This window comes from Caloenas nicobarica, chromosome 29, assembly GCF_036013445.1.
Source record: "Caloenas nicobarica isolate bCalNic1 chromosome 29, bCalNic1.hap1, whole genome shotgun sequence".
Lineage (NCBI taxonomy): Eukaryota > Metazoa > Chordata > Aves > Columbiformes > Columbidae > Caloenas > Caloenas nicobarica.
Window position 1 is genome coordinate 2,694,233 of NC_088273.1, and position 20,691 is coordinate 2,714,923.

At 57.3% G+C, this 20,691-nt stretch overlaps 1 protein-coding gene across 1 annotated transcript; it reads left to right on the plus strand.

Annotated features, from left to right (window-relative positions):
* Positions 1-360: 360 nt before the first annotated feature.
* LOC135999586 (scavenger receptor cysteine-rich type 1 protein M130-like) lies at positions 361-11,693 on the plus strand. The gene is made up of 15 exons (XM_065653149.1): positions 361-427; positions 1,405-1,629; positions 3,948-4,037; positions 5,011-5,319; positions 5,541-5,855; positions 6,375-6,701; positions 6,787-7,101; positions 7,449-7,763; positions 8,157-8,207; positions 8,292-8,606; positions 9,017-9,052; positions 9,338-9,475; positions 10,289-10,384; positions 11,059-11,211; positions 11,440-11,693. Exons 1-15 carry the CDS (start codon positions 361-363, stop codon positions 11,691-11,693), a joined length of 3,006 nt encoding a protein of 1,001 aa, XP_065509221.1.
* The last annotated feature ends 8,998 nt before the right edge of the window (positions 11,694-20,691 follow it).

Genomic DNA, 20,691 nt, shown 5'->3' on the forward strand with positions numbered 1-20,691 from the left:
TCGGTGCTCCTGGTCCCCACCACAGGGCTCAAGGAGTAAAAAATTGTTTGCCCCACTACAACCAGCCCTGTCCTGTGATGTTCCACCAGCACAGTGATGTGACACCTGCAGCGGAGCTGTCCCTCATATATGGTCATGAATGGCGCTGGAGAAGTTCATTGGAGGACTGGGCTGTGTCAGAGGGGAGATAGCTCCCGATAATGTCTAAAAAGGTGCTGCTGCTTCGATTGGCTCCTCCTGTAGCTGGGGGACATCTGCAGAGATATATTGCCCTCCCGTCATCATTGTTCCCATGAGTCCCTGGAGCTGCGGCAGGGAGTGTTGCACAGAGGGATGCGCCATCAGGGCAGGAGGCTCAGGATGGGCACAGAGGGACTCCTGTCCCCTCAGACGCTGTGGCTGCTCCTCTGGGTACAGCTGTGCAGGGGTAAGCGCTGACTCCCTTGTCCCCCTGCCCAGGGCCAGCGGGTACCAGTGTGGTCATGGGGATCTGTCTGGGAATGGGGTTTCTTTGCAGGTGCTGCTGAGACAAGGGGCAGAAGGTGCTCAGATCCATGGAGCCTGTGCCCTTCCCTGTGCCTGTCTTGGTGGGAGAATCTCCTTTTCCATGGCTCCAGTGTTCAGGGCAGCCTGTGCCTGCCTGGATTCACAGACACCCTGTCCTGGGGTGCCATTTTGGACCCCCTTGTTCCCAGCACTCTGCCTCTGGAGCCAGTGGTGGCCTCACTGGTGATGGCAGCACCCAGAGATACCCAGGCCACTGCCAATCTCTGGGGTGCCCCAGAGGGTTTGTGTGCTGCTCAGCACCCCTTGTTCCAGGGGAGCCCTGACCCCACGGGGGCAGTTTGTGCCCTGCAGAGAGAAGAGGACGGGGACATCTGTAGTAGGGAGACGTCCTTCCTGGGGGGCCTGGCCCAGTGCAGGGGCTGGGCTGACACCAGGAGAGGAGGGGATGTGAGATTATATGGATGGTCTCAGTGGGAACAGGGAAAGCCCTGGGGCTGGGCCGGGTTTGGATGGTGCTGGGGCAGGTGGTTTGCAGGGGAAGCTGCAGCCCTGGGTACACGGGACTGTTCAGGGTGTGCTGGGCTGGGGACAGCTGCTGCCCAGTGCAGGGCTGGGCAGTGTGTGGGTGGGCATGGGTGGGGGGCAGGTGGCTGTTGGGGAGGGAAGAGGTGCCTTGTGTGGTGGGATGGAGAATGACCCAGTAGTGCTGGACGTGGGCACGCCCAGGCTTGCGCAGCTGTGGGGACAGAAGGGACCCTCGCACTGCTCTGGGGACAGCCTGGTGGGGAGGGGGCTCCCACCCTGGTACATCTGATTCAGTGCAGGCAGGAGGTTCCCCCAGACCTGCAGCACTGGGGCTCGGCGCTCTCCTGACTCATCCCGTGTTGGTGTTTGAAGGTGCTGCGGAGGTGAGGCTGGCGGATGGCGGCAGGCGCTGTGCTGGGAGAGTGGAGGTGAAACACCAGGGACAGTGGGGGACCGTGTGTGCTTACCGCTGGAGTATGAACGACGCTGCAGTGGTTTGTAAGCAGCTGGGCTGTGGGTCTGCTGTTGGAGCTCACCAGTACGGACACTTTAGGGCAGGATCTGGCCCCATTTGGATGGATGATGTCGGCTGTAATGGCACCGAATTTGCCCTGTCTGACTGCAAACATGCAGGGAGGGGTGAACATCATTGTGATCACACTTTTGATGCTGGAGTGACGTGTTCAGGTAAGGGGTCAGCCTGTTCTTCACCTTTGGGGCTGGGATGGGGGAAGGGACCTGGCTGTACTCTCAGGGAACAAAAAGCATGAGCCAGAGAACGTGCCAGTGATGCTGGTCCAACTGCTGAGCTGGGACTGTCATTGCTCATGTTCCCAGTCCCTGGGAAAGTCCAGAAGGAACCTACCGCAGGGTGAATTAACCCTGCCACAGTCTCTCAGCCCCACCTCAGTTGGTGTCTTGGGCTGCACATGAATCCTCCATCCTGCCCTGGAGTGTCTGCTGGTCTCTGTCGGTCCCCACTCATTCTGCAAGATCCCAGCCAACAAGACTGAGAATCCCTGAGCTGGAAACACCATGGGGGGACATGCCGGCACCCCACACCTTGGAGGAAGAGCATGAGAGGGCTGATCACGCTGGGTTGTTCCTCCTCAGGGACATGTGTACATCAATGGCCTTGGAGGGACTATTCAGAGAGCACGAGCGTTGGGCCATGGGCAGAGGAGCAGGCGGCACATGGCCCCTCGCTGACCAACCCCAGGGCTCGGCTGTGTGGTCCCGCATTGCCAGGCTTTAGGAGATTAGCAACTGCTTGACTCTGGCTGCTGCTTCTGCATCACTGCATACACAGGCTGGTCCTGGGACATCCCTGAGGCTGTGACAGCCCTGTGGGGACAGGACCCCATGCAGGCAGTGCTGGCTCTGCAGGGGCTGAGCAGCTACAGTTTCATCATCATCTGGGCCAGTTCTCCTGGACCCCAACTGCTCACACGGCTGCGGTGCTGGGGGGACCGTGCCGGGCAGCACAGAGGAGCTTGTGTGGGAGCCCTTTGTGTGAGCAGCACCTGTGGCTGTGAGTGTGTGGCAGACACACACCTCGGGTGCTCTGGTGGTGTAGACAAGGGGAGGAGGAGTCTTGGATGAGTTTCTGGCACCAGCCCTTCCCCAACAGCTTCCTCTGGGATGTGCAATGGGCACTTTGGCCACGGCTTGCTTGGAGGTGATGAGGGATGTGGGCATGTAACTGCCAGAGGGTCTGGGAACTCCCAGGTTTTCTGGTGTTTTTTTATCCAGGATTTTTCCGTCTGGTGGGAGGGAAGAGCCGCTGCTCAGGACGTGTGGAGATCCGTGATGGGGACCAGTGGAAAACTGTTTGTGATTCCCACTTTGGCCCCAAAGCTGCTGAGGTGGTCTGCAGGGAGCTGCAGTGCGGCGCGGCCCTGCCTGTGTCTGGAGGAGGTCACTTTGGAGAAGGGGTTGGTCCCATGTGCGATGGAGAGCTGCAGTGTGTGGGGAATGAGTCCCTCCTGTCCTCCTGCCCCACGGGGTCCTCCCGGGACCAGGCCTGCACCCAGATGAACAGCGCTGCTGTCAGCTGCACACGTAAGGACTCGGGGTGGGGTGTTGAACCCTGGGGTGAGCTCCAGCCTGAGGAGGGGACAGTTTGTGATTGTGGAGACAAGGGAACTGGGGCATCTGTTCCCACAGGCTGACAAAGGCATGATGTTCCTGGGGATCATAGAGAAGGGCAGGGCTGGGCTGATGCCCAAGGACAAAGAGGGGCCATGGGCTGGGAGGGCTCCCTGGGATCAACATGTTTCTCCACAGTGGTTACACAAAGGCCTGAGATGATGATGTGGGAGGTGCCCGGGGCAGACTGTGGTCCACGGCAGCTGAGGACCCCGGGAGAAACAGCAGAGGGTGCTTGGGAATCCCTGGGTACAGGTCTCTTCCTAGGGTGCTGGCCTGGGAGGAGTGGGTGCTCTAGGTGAGTCTGAGCCAGGGGCAGCTTGAAGGCTCTGTAATGGTAGAAGGACGTGCTGAAAGCTCTGGGGTCACAAATGTCCCAGCAGGGCTGGAGCTGGTCACCCCAACCTTGTACATCCCGTGGGGATACAAAGGACCTCTGCACCATATTGGGGACAGTCTGGAGGGGAGGGGGCTCCCACCCTGACACCCACAGTGCTGGGGCTTGACGCTGATCTGACTGGTCCTGTGTCAGTGTTTGAAGGTGCTGCAGAGGTGAGGCTGGCGGATGGCGGCAGGCGCTGTGCTGGGAGAGTGGAGGTGAAACAGCATGAACAGTGGGGGACTGTGTGTGGTAACTACTGGGACATGAACGATGCAGCAGTGCTTTGTAAGCAGCTGGGCTGTGGGTCTGCTGTTGGAGCTCCTCAGTACGGACACTTTGGGGCAGGATCTGGCCCCATTTGGATGGATGATGTCGGCTGTAAAAGGCGCCGAATCTGCCCTGTCTGACTGCACACATGCAGGATGGGGTGAACATGACTGTGGTCACCATCTCGATGCTGGAGTGACGTGTTCAGGTAAGGGGTCAGCCTAATAACTAACTTTGGGCCTGGGATGCAAGAAGTGACATGTCGGTGCTCTCAGCAAAAAACAAACATGGTAGATCTGGGCCTAGTGTGGCCAGTCATGCTGCTGAGCTGGGACTGTCATTGCTGGTGTAACTGGTCCCTGGGGAAAGCTGTGACATCCCTGTGCGGACAGGACCCCATGCAGGCAGCACTGACCAGCTGCCCAACTCCTCCTGCCTGCCCACAGCTCCCCACACTGACCCATGAAATGGGGTCTTTGCCAGCACTTATTGCCTCTCGTCTCTTCTGCTGTCATCCTCTGAGGCAGCGTGAGGCCAGGGGGACATGTGGGTCTCCTGTCCCCTGCCTGGCCATTGGCCTGGGACCTGTGCACCCCTGGGCAGAGCACGGTGTCCCTGGGTGAGAACATCCCCCTCGAGCAGGCAGGGGAGGGCTCTGGAAAGCACCAGCCATGATAACAGCTGCTCCATTTCTGTGCTCTGGGACATCTCCCACCTAAAAGGAACCTCCCAACACCCCAGGAACACTCCTGGGATCAGAAGGAGCTTCTGTTTGTACGCAGGTGATGATGGTCCTGCCTGGCCCAAGCTCTGCAGGGGCTGAGCAGCTGCATCTTTGTCATCATCCGGGCCAGTTCTCCTGGACCCCAACTGCTCACAGGGCTGCGGTGCTGGGGGGACCGTGCCGGGCAGCACAGAGGAGCTTGTGTGGGATCCCTTTGTGTGAGCAGCACCTGTGGCTGTGAGTGTGTGGCAGACACACACCTCGGGTGCTCTGGTGGTGTAGACAAGGGGAGGAGGAGTCTTGGATGTGTTTCTGGCACCAGCCCTTCCCCAACAGCTTCCTCTGGGATGTGCAATGGGCACTTTGGCCACGGCTTGTTCGGAGGTGATGAGGGATGTGGGCATGTAACTGACAGAGGGCTCTGGGAACTCCCAGGTTGTTTGGTGTATTTTTCCAGGATTTTTCCGTCTGGTGGGAGGGAAGAGCCGCTGCTCAGGACATGTGGAGATCCGTGATGGGGACCAGTGGAAAACTGTTTGTGATTCCCACTTTGGCCCCAAAGCTGCTGAGGTGGTCTGCAGGGAGCTGCAGTGCGGCGTGGCCCTGCCTGTGTCTGGAGGAGGTCAATTTGGAGAAGGGGTTGGTCCCATGTGGGATGGAGAGCTGCAGTGTGTGGGGAATGAGTCCCTCCTGTCCTCCTGCCCCACGGGGCCCTCCCGGGACCAGGCCTGCACCCAGATGAACAGCGCTGCTGTCAGCTGCACACGTAAGGACAAAGGGTGGGGTGGTGAACACTGGGGCTGTGCCAGGGCTTGGGAACAGAGCAAGAACCAGGCTGGGTGGGTGTAGGACAGGAGGGATCATTGCACCGTCTCCAGCACAAAAACCGTGCACAAGGAGAAGAAAGGCATCTGTCCCTTTGGACTGTCCACTGGCTACCGAGGCTACAAAAGCACCAACCCACCCTCTCTCCTCCTCTGTCCCCAGAGTACACAGCGTTCAGGCTGGTGAACGGCAGCACAGCCTGTGCAGGGAGGCTGGAGGTCCAGGTGCTGGGGACCTGGGGGACCCTCTGTGCCTCCCGCTGGGATCTCTCGGATGCCCACGTTCTGTGTCGTCAACTCCACTGTGGGTTTGCTGAGTCCATTCCTGGAGGAGAGTATTTTGGGAGAGAAACCGGCCCTGTCTGGAGAGACTCGTTCCACTGTGACGGGACTGAAGCCCACCTGGGACAGTGCCCAGTGACCACCCTGGGGGCCTCCCCATGCTCCCACGGGAACAACGCTGCTGTCATTTGCTCAGGTGAGTGCTGGGAAAATGGTGCATTAGCTCCATTTCCCTTTGTGGGAGACATGGCCACCCAAAGCTGGGTCCCATGGCAGCGCCAGGCTGAATTTCTCCCTGGAGGATCCCTGGGGGGCTTTCCCTGCTCAGACTGACCGCTCTGCTCTGGGAGAGCTGAGGTCTGAACAGAGGCAGACACCTGTCCCCAGGGCAGCGCCTCAGGCCCCAGCACCACTGCCAGGCCTGTGTTCCATAGGATGAGCCCAGGACAGGTCGGTGGGGCTCTGCGCCATCCCTGTGGCTGCAGACAGCCACATCCCAACCCCACAGAGAGCCCTGCAGAGCCCCATCCCACCACCCAGCAGCAGCAGACCTGGCTGAGAGCTGCAGACAGGGCCTGGGCTTTGCCCTGGCTTCTCGTCAGCACAGGGCTCAATCTTGTCCTGTCTGGTCGGACAATCCCCCCTTGCCCTCCTCCCTGGAGGCTGCCGTGCTGCCCGATGCCGCTGATGGCTGTGGCTCCTCTGCTGTCCCCAGGCCCAGCCGACTCTGCGTCCCTGCGGCTGGTGGGCGGAGGGAGCCGGTGCGACGGGCGAGTGGAGATCTTCCAGCGCGGGACGTGGGGCAGAGTCCTGGACGACCAGTGGGACGTGCAGGAGGCCAGCGTGGTGTGCCGGCAGCTGCGGTGTGGAGAGGCAGAAAAAGCCTACAACCCCCCAAAGCCTGAGCGAGGGACGGGCCCCGTGGGGCTGCGAGGGGTCCGGTGCGCAGGGCACGAGGCCAACCTGACCCTCTGCAACACCTCCCTGCCCAGAAGTTTGCTGTTGGGAGGGGTTGTGGAGGACGTGGGAGTCATTTGCTGGGGTGAGCGGAGCTGCACGAGCCCCCAGACGAAGGGGTGGGGGGGCAGCCACCCCCTGACATCACCTGGGGTTTCTCCCCACTGCAGGGAGCCGGCGGGTCTGGCTGGTGAACGGGTCCGGGCGCTGCGCAGGGAGAGTGGAGATCTTCTACCAGGGCAGCTGGGGGACCGTCTGTGACGATGGCTGGGACCTGTCTGATGCCGCCGTCGTTTGCCACCAGCTGGGCTGTGGAGGGCCGGTGGAGGTGGCCGGCTCCGCTCGGTTCGGGGAAGGCTCCGGGCAGATCTGGCTGGATGGTGTGAACTGCTCTGGGTCTGAAGCTGCTCTCTGGGACTGCGCTGCCGGGCCCTGGGGGCAGCACGACTGCGGGCACAAAGAGGACGCGGGCGTCATCTGCTCAGGTCTGTGCTGGGAGATGTGCTGGGATCCTGGCTCTTGGAGAGGCCGGGATGCAGGGAAAGCCGGGCATGGCCAAGGCTGTCCCTGGCTGAGCCCCTGCCTGAGCCCGGCCTATGGACACCCATGCACGGGTGCCCTCAGTCCCACTGGGGTCCCTGGGGAGCTCAGCTGTCCCCCAGGGTGAGTGGGGCGAGCAGGGGAGTGTGTCCATCAGGGACTTCTCTCTGCCCTGGCTGCAAGGGGGACTTGCTGGCCCTGCCCTGCCTGCCTGGGGACCTGGGGAGTGCAGAGGTGTCCTGGCTCCCACAGCCCCAGACCAGCCTGTTCCTCTTGCTGCCTTTCCTCCCAGAGTTCGTGGCCCTGAGGCTGGAGAACAGTGACGGCTGCTCTGGGCGCCTGCAGGTTTTCTACAACGGGACGTGGGGGAGTGTTTGCTCCAACGCGATGACTCCTGACACGGTGTCGCTGGCGTGCAAGGAGCTGGGCTGTGGGGACGGAGGATCCCTGGAAACAGACGTGCCCTATGGCAGGGTGTCTGGCCCTGCCTGGCTGGATTACGTGCAGTGTGGGGAGAAAAACAATTCTTTTTGGCAGTGTCCCTCTGCTCTCTGGGACCCACAGTCATGCGATGACCTGCGAGATGAGACCTACATCACCTGCAATGGTAATTCTGAGCCACTCGGGTCCGGTGTCACCCCAGCTTCTGCTCCCCTCTGGGCACAGCCAAATGCAGAGAAAGAGCTTGGAGGGGTTTTCATTTCCATGTCAGACTCTTCTGCTGCTGGTGGCACAAACGTGACCACAGTTCTCAGAGCTCCACACGTCCAGCAGCAGTTGCCACCCAGCAGTGCCTGGGGGAGGCAGTGACATCTCCAAGTGAGGTCTCAGCAGAGACCAGATGGGGTTCAGAGGAGCCTCCCCTCCATGGACACCCCCTGCTGCTCTGTGACCAAGATGGCACACACAGGCACGAGCAGAGCTCAGCCCCACTCTCTTCTGCACAATCCCCGAGCCAGCCCCTTCACCACAGTGTTTCCTTCTTCAGGGAGACGCCCAGAAATGCCCCCAGAGCCTTTGGCCCCGTGCCCCAACTCCACCAGCTGCACAGGTAGGGAGCTGCTCCTCTGTGTGCTCCTCTTGCCTGGCAGGGCTCTGCTGTCTGAGTGCCATGGCAGCTCTTTGCCTTCTCCAGACAGGGAGAAGATCCGTGCCGTGGGAGGCGAGGACGGGTGCTCGGGCAGAGTGGAGCTCTGGCATCACGGCTCCTGGGGGACAGTGTGCGATGACTCCTGGGACATGCGGGATGCCCAGGTGGCGTGCAGGCAGCTGGGCTGTGGCCCCGCGGTGTCTGCCCTGCGTGAGGCTGCTTTTGGGGTGGGGCAAGGCCCCATCTGGCTGGAGCGGGTGGAGTGCCGGGGGACGGAGTCGTCTCTGCAGGACTGCTGGGCCCGGCCTGGGGACGGACGTGCTTGCCGGCATAAGGAAGATGCTGCCGTGCGCTGCTCGGGTGAGCTGGGGCTGGGACCCCTTGCTCGGGTATTGGCAGGGAGCTGGGGAAGGCCTTTCACCCGCTTGGTCCTGGCACAGCCCCTGAGCTCCCGAGAGCAGGAATGTTCCTGTGGGGTGCAGCAGGCTGGTGCCACGCAGGGAGCAGCCTCGGTGGAACTGGATGTCCTTGGGCCACTGCCCATGGGGCCCTGCAGCTCCAGGGCCATCCCCTGGGCTGCCTGTGCCACCCTGCCTGCCACCCAGAGCAGAGGCCACGGGCCCTGGGTCCCTTTCTAGCACTACAGGAGGGGCAATTTGGGCAGGATGTGTCAGGAACACCTACAGACACACACGGGTGTGTGGAGGAGAGTCTCCCTGGTACGTGCACTCCCACCCTCTCAGCCCGGATCTCCTTTTCCTCCTCTGCAGCTGCACCCAGGACAGCAGCATCCCCACCCCAAGCAGGTAATTTGTCCTTCCCCCAGGGCTGGGTATCCCAGGGCCAGACTCTGACCCACAGTTGGGTGGAAGGGGCTCCTTGTTGGAGTGTGAAACTCCCAGGAGGAGGCACTGGGGTGTTTGTGTGGGGGTTGAGGAGGGCTGTAATTCACTCAGCAGGGTGGAAGCTTCTCCATCACTCTCTCCCGGGGCCCTCCACTCCCTGCTGCCTTGTGTGATGGGGGTCAGGACTGGTGCTGCCTCCACCTCTCCCAAGGCTGGTGCTGTTCTTCCATGTTCTTGCCCATGCAGATCCCACCCGGGGCCGTCCGGCTGTCAATGGGAGGATCTCAGTGCCCATCATCATCTGCATCATCCTGGGGGCCCTTCTCTGCCTGCTCCTGGCCCTGCTGGCCGGGCAAGTGCTCAGAGCCAGGGCTGGGCGCAGAGGTGGGTCCTTCCACAGAGGTCCCAGTGATGCCTCCTGGAAGGGCTGTGGGTGCTGCGGGGGGTCAGCAAGGGGCACAAGCAGAGCTGAGGGGATGAGACTGTGTGTTGCCACCTGTTCCACGCACCCCATTGACTGTCTGGCCATCGGGCACCAGCAGCAAGGGGTGGAGAGAGCCCAGAGGTGGTGGGAGCAAGAGATGGGGCAAGGAGAGAAATGGCAGAGCAGGACCAGGGAAGATGTTATCCTGGGGGAAATGTTATCCTAGAGGAGATGTGATCCTGTGGGAGATGTTGTCCTGGGGAGATGTTATCCTGGAGGAGATGTTATCCTGGTGGAGATGGCCAAGGCTGGCAGTGCTCTGGGTAGTGCTGGAGGGTGCTCTGGGGAAAAGGAGAAGACAGGAGGAACACAGAGCAGCAGGGCCCATCTCCACGGTGTCAGGCCCCAGGCTGACCCCCTGCTCAGCCCTGCCTGCCCTTGGTAAGGCTGGGGCCCTACTATGGACTCATGGGGCAGACAGGGGTCACCTCCAGGTGGAGAGGAAACATGTGAGCTGCTCTGGGGTCAGACAAGGGGGGATGACCCAGGGGCCAGGGGGCTTGGGCGCTGTCTCCAAGGGTGTGATGCTGCCCCAGATCATCTCCACAGTGATGTGGCCCTCACTGGGGATGTGGCAGCTGTTCCTGGACAGCACAGTGGGGCTGTGCTGTTGGAGCAGTCCTGCGCTGGGCCAACTAACAGATCTGGGAGAGCACAGTGCGGTCCCATCGCCTCTCTGCCTGTCCCTGTGCCAGCCCTGCCTCTGTCCCCAGGCTCCAGGACAGCCCAGGAGCTCTTCCCCGAGGCCGTGTATGAGGAGATCGGTTACAGCCCAGTGCAGGAGAAGCAGGCGAGGTTTGGTCGCTCAGGTGGGTGTGGGCACATCTGCAGGACCCTTTCCCCTGGCCCCACCCCAGGGCTGACCCTCTGAAGCCCCCAGCCCATGGTCCCTGCAGTGCTGGGGCTGTGTGGTCTGTGGGGAGAGCACCCAGGTCCTGGGCCCAGGAGAGGAGCTGCCTCCCAACCAGCTTTGCTGATCGCAGCTGGGCAGCCCCTCTCTTCCTGCCCCTGCACCCCACTTGACCAGTGAGGGAAGAGCTGTCCTGGGGCAGCTCTGGGAGCACCTTTGAGACAGAGCTTGTCCCAGGGGAGCAGGGTGAATTCCCAGCCCTCCTCCCCATGCAGCCCCAGCTCTGTGGGTCCCCCTTCCCCAGCAGCACTGGCCACGAACCAGGTCAGTGGGCTCGCTCCTTAACACCCGCTGCGCATCTCTCCAGGCTCCTCTTCAGAGCAGTCCCTGACCCGGCTGCAGCCCTACCCTGGGTACCGTGAGGAGGAGGATGGTCTGGGATCAGCACCAGGTAATGAAGCAGGAAGGGGCTGATCTGCCTGCAGACAAGTGATGGACAGAGGTGTCACTGAGTCTCACTGTCAGATGGGGAGGACCTGAGGGTCTCCTGTGCTGCTGCCAACACCAGTGCCTCCCATCCTCTGCTCTGCAGGATGTATCTTCTCACTGTCACCAGCTCCCCTCTCTTTTCAGATGTTCTTGTTCTGCATGGGGATGACCCAGCAGAGGGCTATGATGATGCCAGGGAGGTTTCTGACCCTGAGGAGGACGATGGCCCTGGACAGGGAGCTTGGGAAACGCCCAGGGTGCCAGAGGAGGGAGCAGGACCCAGGGATGCACCCAGAGGTAAGAGGGAAATTCAGCGCTGCTGGTTCCTGGGGTGCCATCCCTGCTCACACCCTAGTGCTGCTGTACTGAGACCTAAACCTCTTGGGAAGGGGAATCCTGCCCCACGAGTTTCCCATGGAGGGACTGGAGGGTGGAAGAAGGGGCTGAATGTGGTGAGGAGCAGGGAGGAATGTGGTGCACAGACCCCATGGGGTGAACTGCAATGTCCTGCATTGCTGCTTGCAGGGGGCAGCCTGTGCTCCCAGAGAAGTGCCGGGGTCCCTGGAGCTGAAGGAGACACCTCGTCCCTGTCCCCGGGGAGCATGGGCTATGATGATGCTGAAGAGATCTCTCTGGCACATCCTTGTGAGGACACAAAGGCTGTGACAGAGCTGGGTGCACAGCAATCCCTGAGCCCCCGGCCAGGAGAGCCCATCCCTGCTGTGCAGGTGGGTGCAGCCGGGAGGGAGGAGGGGTCTGTGCAGCTAGGAGAGCCGTGAGCACTGGGGAACCGTCTCCCTTTGCCCATGGGCAGCAGAAACAGCCCACAGTTTCCTCCATTTTTCCCCTGTTTTTACACTGTGCATCATATTTGTTCTCATTAAAAGTCTCAGTGGACTTTGACCGGGATCTGGTTTGTGTCTGCCCAGGCATCAGGAAATCTTCCTGAGTTTGATCAGGGGCAGCAGAGAACAAAGACATGGCAGTGGGGAAGGGGTTTGTCTCAGGGACAACAGGTTTGGGGTCAGGCTGTGGGGCTGCCAGAGCCCGTGGTCGCTGTGGAATAATCCTGCTGACAGAGACGTTCCCATCCCGCTTTGCCACAGGCAGTTACTAGTCAAAATGGCTCTCTAATAGGTCCCATGATGCACCCCAATGCCTATTTCTTCACTCCAAGATCTCCCAGCTGCTCTTTCCCCCAGGCCCTGCCTGGGCCAGGCTGGTCCCACAGCGCAGAGGCTATGACAGAGCTGCCAATCAGGGTAAGTCCTGGGCTGTGACCCCGCAGAAGTGAACCCTAAGGTGGTCAAGGTGCCCTTTAAACTCCAGATGGCCCCAGAGGTGATGATGGCCCACAGATCTCCTCCCGCAATGGTCAGGAGGCACATGGGTCCCCGAAGCCCGTCTTCATCAATGTCTCTCCTGTTCTTGCTCAGCAACAACCTAGAAGGACTCTTTTGGAGCAGTAACAGTCATGCAGGCACTACCCCTGCAGACAAACATTTTCAAGCTCATTCTCAAAGCTGAAAAGACAGTAACTTTGCTTCGGCAGTCTGTCCCTCTCCTCTCAGTTGTTCTCAGTCACAACAAAAGCCCAACTTCCCTGGAATATTTGGGTATGGAAACGGGGGACAGTTGAGACACTTGTGCTGTGAGCCCTGGCTCTGGGCCGAGAGGATGGAGAGCACAGCAGCTTGTGCAATGCTCAGGAAATGCAAGTAAAAGTAAAAATGACATTCAGTGGTTGAGCTGGGGCTGTTTGGGAGTCCCAGTGTGATGGCTGGTGACTTCCAAGCTAGACCCCAGGGGAGCCACTGCTGGTATTTCTGTCCTGACCTGTGCCCTGGCAGCAGGGAGGAACTGATGCAGAGGGATGTTCATGTGGGGCCTCAGACAGATTCCCCTGTGCTTGTATCTCCCTGCTGATGCCCAGAGAGGAGCGTGTCTGTGATTCATCAAACATTGCAGCAGGAGGGCAAAGCGGGGAGGCACAAAACTCTGCTCAGGACAGCGTGTGACTGAACAACACCGGTGCCCACGCTCCCCAGGGGACGAAGCTCAGCACAGCTTTGCCAGCTGTCCTTGGCACATCAGAGGCCCAGCTGTGACAAACCTCCAGACAGAGGATGCTGCCACTCACACCTCAGCTCAGGAGAGTGCCCGGCCCTGGGACTGGGTGGGATGGTGGTCAGGATGCTCCAGTTCGGGGAACTGAGGTCCAGGGCAAGGAGGTGTATGAGGGGAGCAGTCTGTGCACCATCGAGAATGACGAAGAGGAGAGAGACAGGGTCTTTGCAGAGGCCTCACGAAACAGAGATCCTGATTGCTGATTAGAAGGAGGGACAGCTGGAGATCACCCCAAAAAAGCACTGAATAGAGATTCCTGCCCAGGGAGAAGCGGGAACTTGTGGTGCAAGAAGAAGGCTCCTTCTGACCCACAGATCTGCAGCTACAGGGCATGGGCAGTGCTGTGGCAAGAGCTGGAGGTGCAAGGAGGGCCAGGGCAGGATGGAAGAAGGCAGATGGGCTCCGCAAATGTCAGAGGGAGAAAATCATTGCGAAGCCCAGGGATGAACCAGGGGCCTTTAGATCTTCAGTCTGATGCTCTCCCAGTTGAGCTACTTCAGCTCTGCCCCAAACATCCAGCTGCAGACTGCAGTGGAGAAGTCTGGTGTAAGGAAAAGGGATGCAAGTCCCAGGTGGCCAATGAGAGAAATGATGGCGTTGGGGAGGTGAGGAGCAAGGTTGTCCACACAGTGTCAGACCTCAAGGGACAGCTTCTCCAACCAGTCCAGACCTCCTTAGGAGAGACCCTGGATCAATATCAGATAATGCTGCAATCACCTATTCTCCACACTGAAAAAAAAATAAGCTATACCCTTTGACAAAAAAAAAATAGTAATTTTTATTAGAAGGTTTTTGAAATCACTCTCCGAAACTACAATAGGCAACCCCTCCAATTAACTGTACAATACTAGAAGACAATTACAATAAGAGACATGGTTTCTTAGAGCTTTCTTCAATGTAATGAACCCCATGGTGCATTTGGTGCTGAGTCCTTGAACCTCAGGTGCTGAGAAAAGATTGCAGAAACCTTTCCAGAAGTCAAAGTCAGAAGAAATAAGTACTAAGTACCTTGAAGTATTAATGAGTTCCACTGAGGACAAGTACCAGCAATGCCTCCCCAGGGACTCGTTAGAGCAGAGAATTGGAGGCCATGATGGCAGATAAACAAAGGGTCATGTGCAGGCAGCTGAGGTGCTGAGAAAAGCCTGGTTTTGTTGGATGAAGCAGAGAGGCCAAGGCCTGACCCCCAGCCCCTGGGAAGGCAGATCGTGTCCCTCACCCATTGCTCAGGGCTCTTCCTGGGGCAGGGGGATGTGGGCTGTGTGATGCTGAGTGAAGGACAATGGTGTGACAGTTCCCAGCCTTCCTGGGGGTGTGCAAGGAGGCCATGAGGTGCCCCAGTGCCTGAGGACAACATGATGATTGCCATAGCCAAGGGGACAAAGATTTGGGTTCTCTTGGTTACATCCAGCCTTGCCAGTGCCCTTTGCCATCTCCACCACAGGTTGTCCTACACTGTCCCACAGCTGCTTCTGTTTCCCTGCAGGCTGCAGACACCCATCTCGCTTTCGCCCCCTGCTCTCACCCTGGTGTTTCCATACGTTGCCTGATGTGTCTCCAATCTCATGCTCTGTTCCTCGAAACACAAGGTGGTGGACTGATCTCACGCTCCTTCTGGATGATTTCTTGTACCACAACACTACTCTTTGAGTGACATTTCTTCCTCCTCATGTTCCAAACTGCGCTGTGTGGCAGTGTTTCTCTCCTCTGCTGTAGAAAGGAGGACCCTGAAAACTACTGACCTGTCAGCCTCTTACCTGTGCCTGGGAAGATCATGGAACAGATCCTCCCAGAAGCTGTGCTAAGGCACAAGGAGGACAAGGAGGACAGGGAGGTGATTTGAGACAGCCAGCATGGCTTCACCAAGGGCAAATCCTGCCTGACTAACCCAGTGGCCTTCTACGATGGAGTAACTACATCAGTGGACAAAGGAAGGGCTATGGATGTCATCTATCTGGACTTCTGTAAAGCCTTGGACATGGTCCCTCACAACATCCTTCTCTCTACACTGCAGAGATATGGATTTGATGGCTGGACTGTTTGGTGGGTGAGGAACCGTCTCAATGGTTGCACCAAGAGAGTGGTGGTCAATGCAACGATGGCCACTGGTGACAAGTGGTTTCCCTCAGGGGTCCATACTGGGATCAGTACTGTTTAATATCTTCATCAATGACATAGTGGGATCAAGTGCACCCTCAGCAAGTTTGCGGATGACACCAAACTGAGTGGTGTTGCTGATATGACTGTGGGACAGAAGGCCATCCAGAGGGACCTGGAAAAGCTCAAGAAGTGGACCCATTTGAATCTCCTGAGGTTCAACAAGGCCGTACGCAAGGTCCTGCACCTGGGTTGGGGCAACCCCCTCGCTATCATTACAGGCTGGGGGATGAAAGGATAGAGAGCAGCCCTGATGAGAAGGACTTGGGGATACTGGTGGGTGAAAGACTGGACAGGAGCCAGCAATGTGCGCTTGTAGCCCATAAGGTCAAACATATCCCGGGCTGCATCCAAAGGAGCATGACGAGCAGGTCAAGGGAGGGGATTCTGCCCCACTCTGGTGAGGTCCCACCTGGAGTCCTGCATGCAGCTCTGGGGTCCTCAGTACAGGACAGACATGGAGAGACCAACACTCTCCATACTCCAATCTCCTTCCAGGCAGTTGTAGAGAGTGAGAAGGCCTCCCCTCCACCTTCTTTTCTTCAGACTAAACAGTCCCAGTTCCCTCAGCTGCTCCTCATCAGACTTTTCCTCCAGCCCCTTCACCAGCTCCATTGCCCTTCTCTGAACTTGCTCCAGCACCTCAAGGTCTTTCCTATAGTGAGGGACCCAAATCTGACCTCAGGATTCAAGGTGGGGGCCTCACAAGCGCCAACTACAAGTGGATGATAACTACCCTGGTCCTGCTGGCTGCGCTACTCTTGATGCATGCCAGGATGCTGGTGGCATTTTGTCCACCCGGGCACACGCTGGCTCATGTTCAGCTGCTGTGAATCAACACCCCCAGATCCCTCTCTGCCAGGCAGCTTTCCAGCCACGCTTCCCTTCAGCCTGTAGTGCTGCCTGGGGTTCTTGAGACCCAAGTGCATGACCTGGCACTTGGTCTTGTTAAACCTCAAACAACTAGACTCAGCCCATCATTTCATCTGGTCCAGATCCCGCTGTAGAGCCTTCCTACCCTCCAGCAGGTCAACACTCCCACCCAATTTGGTGTCATCTGCTAGCTTACTGAGGGTGCACTCGATCCCCTCATCCAGATCATTGATAAAGAGATTAAACAGAAATTGCCCCAATACTGAGCCCTGGGGAACACCACTCATGACCGGCCACCAACTGGATTGTCTCCGTTCACCACAACTCTGTGGGCCCAGCCCTCCAGCCAGTTCTTTATCCATCGCAGATACACCATCCAGGCCATGAGCTGCAGCTTCTCCAGGAGAATGCTGTGGGATACAGTGTCAAAGGCTTTACTCAAGTCTAAGTACACAACATCCACAGCCTGTGTGGCGGATTCACTCCCCCATGACAGACTTCCCCTCATCTGCTAAGCCGGTCACCTTGACATAGAAGGAGATCAGGCTGGTCAAGCGGGACTTGCCTTTCATAAATCATGCTGATTGGGCCCAATTCCTCATCTCGTATGTGTGACCTCCCGGTCCCTTTCCCAGCCATGTTCCTGCTGTTGGCCTATCCCCTGCAGAGGCAAAAGTGACCTCACAGTCCCCTCCTCAGCCATCGGCTTCATACTGGTTTAGGAGTTCCTGAGACACAGCTGAGCACATGGCATCGTACCCGGCCATCACCCTCCTTGTGGTCCAGTGTGTGAGCAGATAAAACTAAGCTGCTTTCATCAAATTTGTGCTCTCTCGGGTTCATCTCACCACATGCACACAATGGACATGCACATGATGTGTATGTTTACAACTCATCTGTACAATGAAAATATGGAATTTTGAACCAGTATTTCATGAATCCTAGAATGTCCTGAGTTAGAAGGGACCCACAAGTATCATTGAATCCAACTCCTGTCCCTGCACAGGACAACCCCAAAGTTCACACCATGTATCTGAGGACGTTGTCCAGTCTCTTCTTCAACACTGTCAGGCTTGGGGCCATGACACCTCCCTGGGGAGCCTGTTCCAGTGTCCAGCACCCTCTACGTGAAGAACCTTTTCCTCATCTCCAACCTAAACTTTCCCTGGCATATCTATCTTCCATTCCCTTGGGTTCTCTCATTGGTCACTATAGAGAAGACATCAGTACCTTCCCTTCTTCCCTTGTGAGGAAGCTGTAGCCACCATGAGGTCTCCTTTTAGTCTTCTCTTCAGCTCTGATGCTGAACCCCTTGGTTTGCTTTCTGAAGCAGAAAGGAGAAGCCATGACCTCCAGGCAATGGGAAGGGGGATCCTGTCCCTCACACACGGCTCAGGGCTCTTCCTGGGACCGTGGGATGTAGGTGTGCAAGGCCGAGGGAAGGACAGCACTGGTACAACAACTTCCATCTTCCCCATGGGGCTGCAAGGAGGCAACGAGGCCCCAGTGCCATGAGGACAACATGTCTTCTCCTAGGCCTCAGTGACACAGACAACTGCCATGGCCAAGGGGACAGAGACCTGGGTTCTGTGGGTCCCTTCCAGCCTTGCCAGCACCCTTTGCCATCTCCATCACAGGCTGTTCTACACCGTCCTATCCCTGCCCCTCCTTCCCTGCACGCTGCAGACACCCATCTGGCTTCCCCACCTGCTCTCACCCCAGCATTTCTGTCCCTTCACTGACGTGTCTGCACCCTCACTGGCTGTTCTTTGGAACACAAAGCCATGGGCTGATCCAGCTCCCTCTGCGTGACCTCTTGCACCACAGCCCTGCCCTTCCAGTCACATTTCTTCCTCCTGATATCCAGTCCTCACCTTCCAAGTTGCACTTTCTGACTCTTCCCTGCTTCTTCCCACTTCCAAGGAGAGCACGACCATCTAAGAAACTGCCCTTCATGCAGGGAACCCAACCTGTTAGGCTTCTTGTGGTTTTTTACCTGACCAGAGAGAAGTAACTTCACCACGATCTTCTAAATCCCGTGACTGCTGTTGGCCTTTCAGGTTCTCTGACAGACACGACCATGTTCCTGCTGCTGTCCCGTCATGTTCTCAGGTGGGATGGACATGACAATGCATCTCCAAGGCTTCTTTCTGGATAAGACCTGTGGGTACCTTGGCAGAGATTCTTTCCCAGCCATGTCCCTGCTGCTGGCCTGTCACCTCCAGAGACAGAACTGATCTCACATTCCCCTCCACAGCCACACGCTTCTGACTGGATTATGAGTTTCTGAGACACAACTGACCTCATAATACCACACCCATCCATCCTCCTCCTTAGCCGCCAGGACCTGACCAAGACTGAAGCATGTTCTACGCAGTCCTACACCTGCCCCTCTTTCCCTGCAGGCTGTAGACACCCATCTGGCTTCCTCACCTTGTTCAAATTCATCAAATATATATCCTACTAACACCGTGCATGAAAAGCACTCTTCTCTGGAACTGCTGTATTTCTGTTAACACCTTCTATATCTCCTCTTTTGACTTTCTTTTTTTTCTACTATTCTTCTACGTATTCTCTCTCCAGAAACCTCTCCAAGGCAAAAAATCTTTCAAATCAGAGAATAACTCAGGTTTGAAGAGAGCCCTTGTCTCACTCATCTTGTCTCACTCTCCTGCCTAGGGCAGGGTCAACCAGGTGAGGTTGCTCAAGGCCTCCACCCAGCTTTGCATCATCCTCAAAGGTGCTGAAAGTGCACTCTGTTACATCTTAGAGGGGGAGAATAAAGATGTTCAACAGTGTTGGCCCAAGTGCCAGTCACTGAGAGATGACAGTAGTAACTGGTTGCATGGAGGACTTTGTACCACTCATGATATTTGGGCCTGATGGTTCAGCATCCCATCCAGCATCCACTTCTTGAGCCCCATCAGCACCACTCTGCCCAGAAGGACACCATGGCTGAGGCCTTGCAAGCACCCTGTACACAACATGCCTTTCTTTCCCCTATCCATTTGGGTCAAGCAATCCCTTCCTTCGCCTTCACATTCCAGGAAATGGGTGTAGGAGGACATGTCCCATCCCCTTCCCAGGGAGGGAGGTAGGGTGACCAGCCTGTAACTCTCCCAGTTCCTATTCCTGCTCTTCTTGAAGATGGGTTTGAGGTCTGCGTTTTCTAAGGACCCCAGAACCATTCTGGTTTCTATGGCACTTTTGAGAGCACAATCCGGAATCATGGGAAGGGTGACGTAGCAGACAAGAACACGTGCAATGAGCATGTCCAAGGCAGCTGAGATGAATCTCACTGGTCAAACGGGGTTTGTTCCTGTAGTCAAACACAGAAATGTCAGGGTTCTGTCAGGTGTCAACATCTGAGCTGGCCTCATGGACTCCTTATGCACCCATGGATGCTCAGAGACAGAGTCTGTCCCTTTTACACAAAGAGCCAGGTGTCACAGAGTCCCTCTCGACCTCCTGTTGCCACTCCCAAAGGGCAGGAGACACCTGAGCCCTGTGGTGTGTCACCCTGCTCTGCACTCATCTGACTTGTCCCATGGCAGGAAGAATGGACACAAGGAGCTCGCTTGAAGGAAGCACATCCCAGTGCTGCATTCAGGCAGTTAACAATGGGATGTTACTTCCAACACCAAGTGACCTCAAGATCTTGTCTGTCCCACAGGCCTTCATGGAACCCTAAGGAATAGTTGATGGGGTTTGTGATCACTCGGGTTCATGTCACCTCAAGTACATGATGTGCATGCTCACAATTCATCTGTACAAAGCAAACACGAACTGCTGAACTACTCATTCAGTGTCCATCCATGGAGGGAAGAACAACCTCTGTGGGTGGGAGGCCAGTGCAGGAAATGGTGGTTGTGAGGGGCCAGTGCATGATGATTGACCTGAGGCTCCTTCCCAAGGGGTGTCCAGTGCACAGGGGCACAGCCCAGCCCCTGCTCTGCTGGTCCTGCAGGTCTCTGGCAGGAGGCCTGGCTGTGAGAGGACACTGCTGTGTGCCCAGCCCTGCACACACACACTGTGCAGCTGCACAATGGTGTTTCATCTGTGGGCCACTTTCTTGTACATGTTCTTGAGAGAAAATTTGCAAGAAGACCTAAGCCTTCAGGCACTGCCTTAAGAAGATCACTCTTCTTTATGTAAGTATGTTACGGAGGCCAGCTCTGTCACAGCAGTGCCCATTGCCTGTCCCTGCCTGCGCTCACAGGACTGACACACAGCAGGATGGTGACCAAGCTGCCAGAGCACTCAGGCCTTGCACCAACACAAGGGATGAGAAGGAGAGTGTGGGAGTGGAACGAGAACAGCTCCGGAAGACCAAGCTCTGCTGCTCCCTGTCCGTGCTGCCATGCAAGAGCTCTTTTCCCTTCCACCCATGCTCACATGAACTCTCCCTGCAGCTCAAAAAAGGCCTTGGAGTTAGAATGTCTGCAGAAAACAATTTGCTGAAGGGCCCTTTATTTTGCTTAAACACAGAGAGCATGATTCCTTGTTGACACAGACACTCGAGGAGAAAAGAAAAGCAGGCAGTGAATTACGAAGGGAATTAAAATATTATAATAAAAAAACACAACTAGAGAGAAAACATACTGCACACAGGATGACCCT

What these genes read in the sequence shown, in the direction of transcription:
- LOC135999586 (XM_065653149.1), top strand. Translation starts at nt 361, where the DNA reads ATGGGCACAGAGGGACTCCTGTCCCCTCAGACGCTGTGGCTGCTCCTC. An exon ending in GGATGATGTCGGCTGTAATG is followed by an intron (nt 1,630 to 3,947) that starts GCACCGAATTTG and finishes CGGCTGTAAAAG; the next exon opens with GCGCCGAATCTGCCCTGTCT. An exon ending in CGCGGGCGTCATCTGCTCAG is followed by an intron (nt 7,102 to 7,448) that starts GTCTGTGCTGGG and finishes CTTTCCTCCCAG; the next exon opens with AGTTCGTGGCCCTGAGGCTG.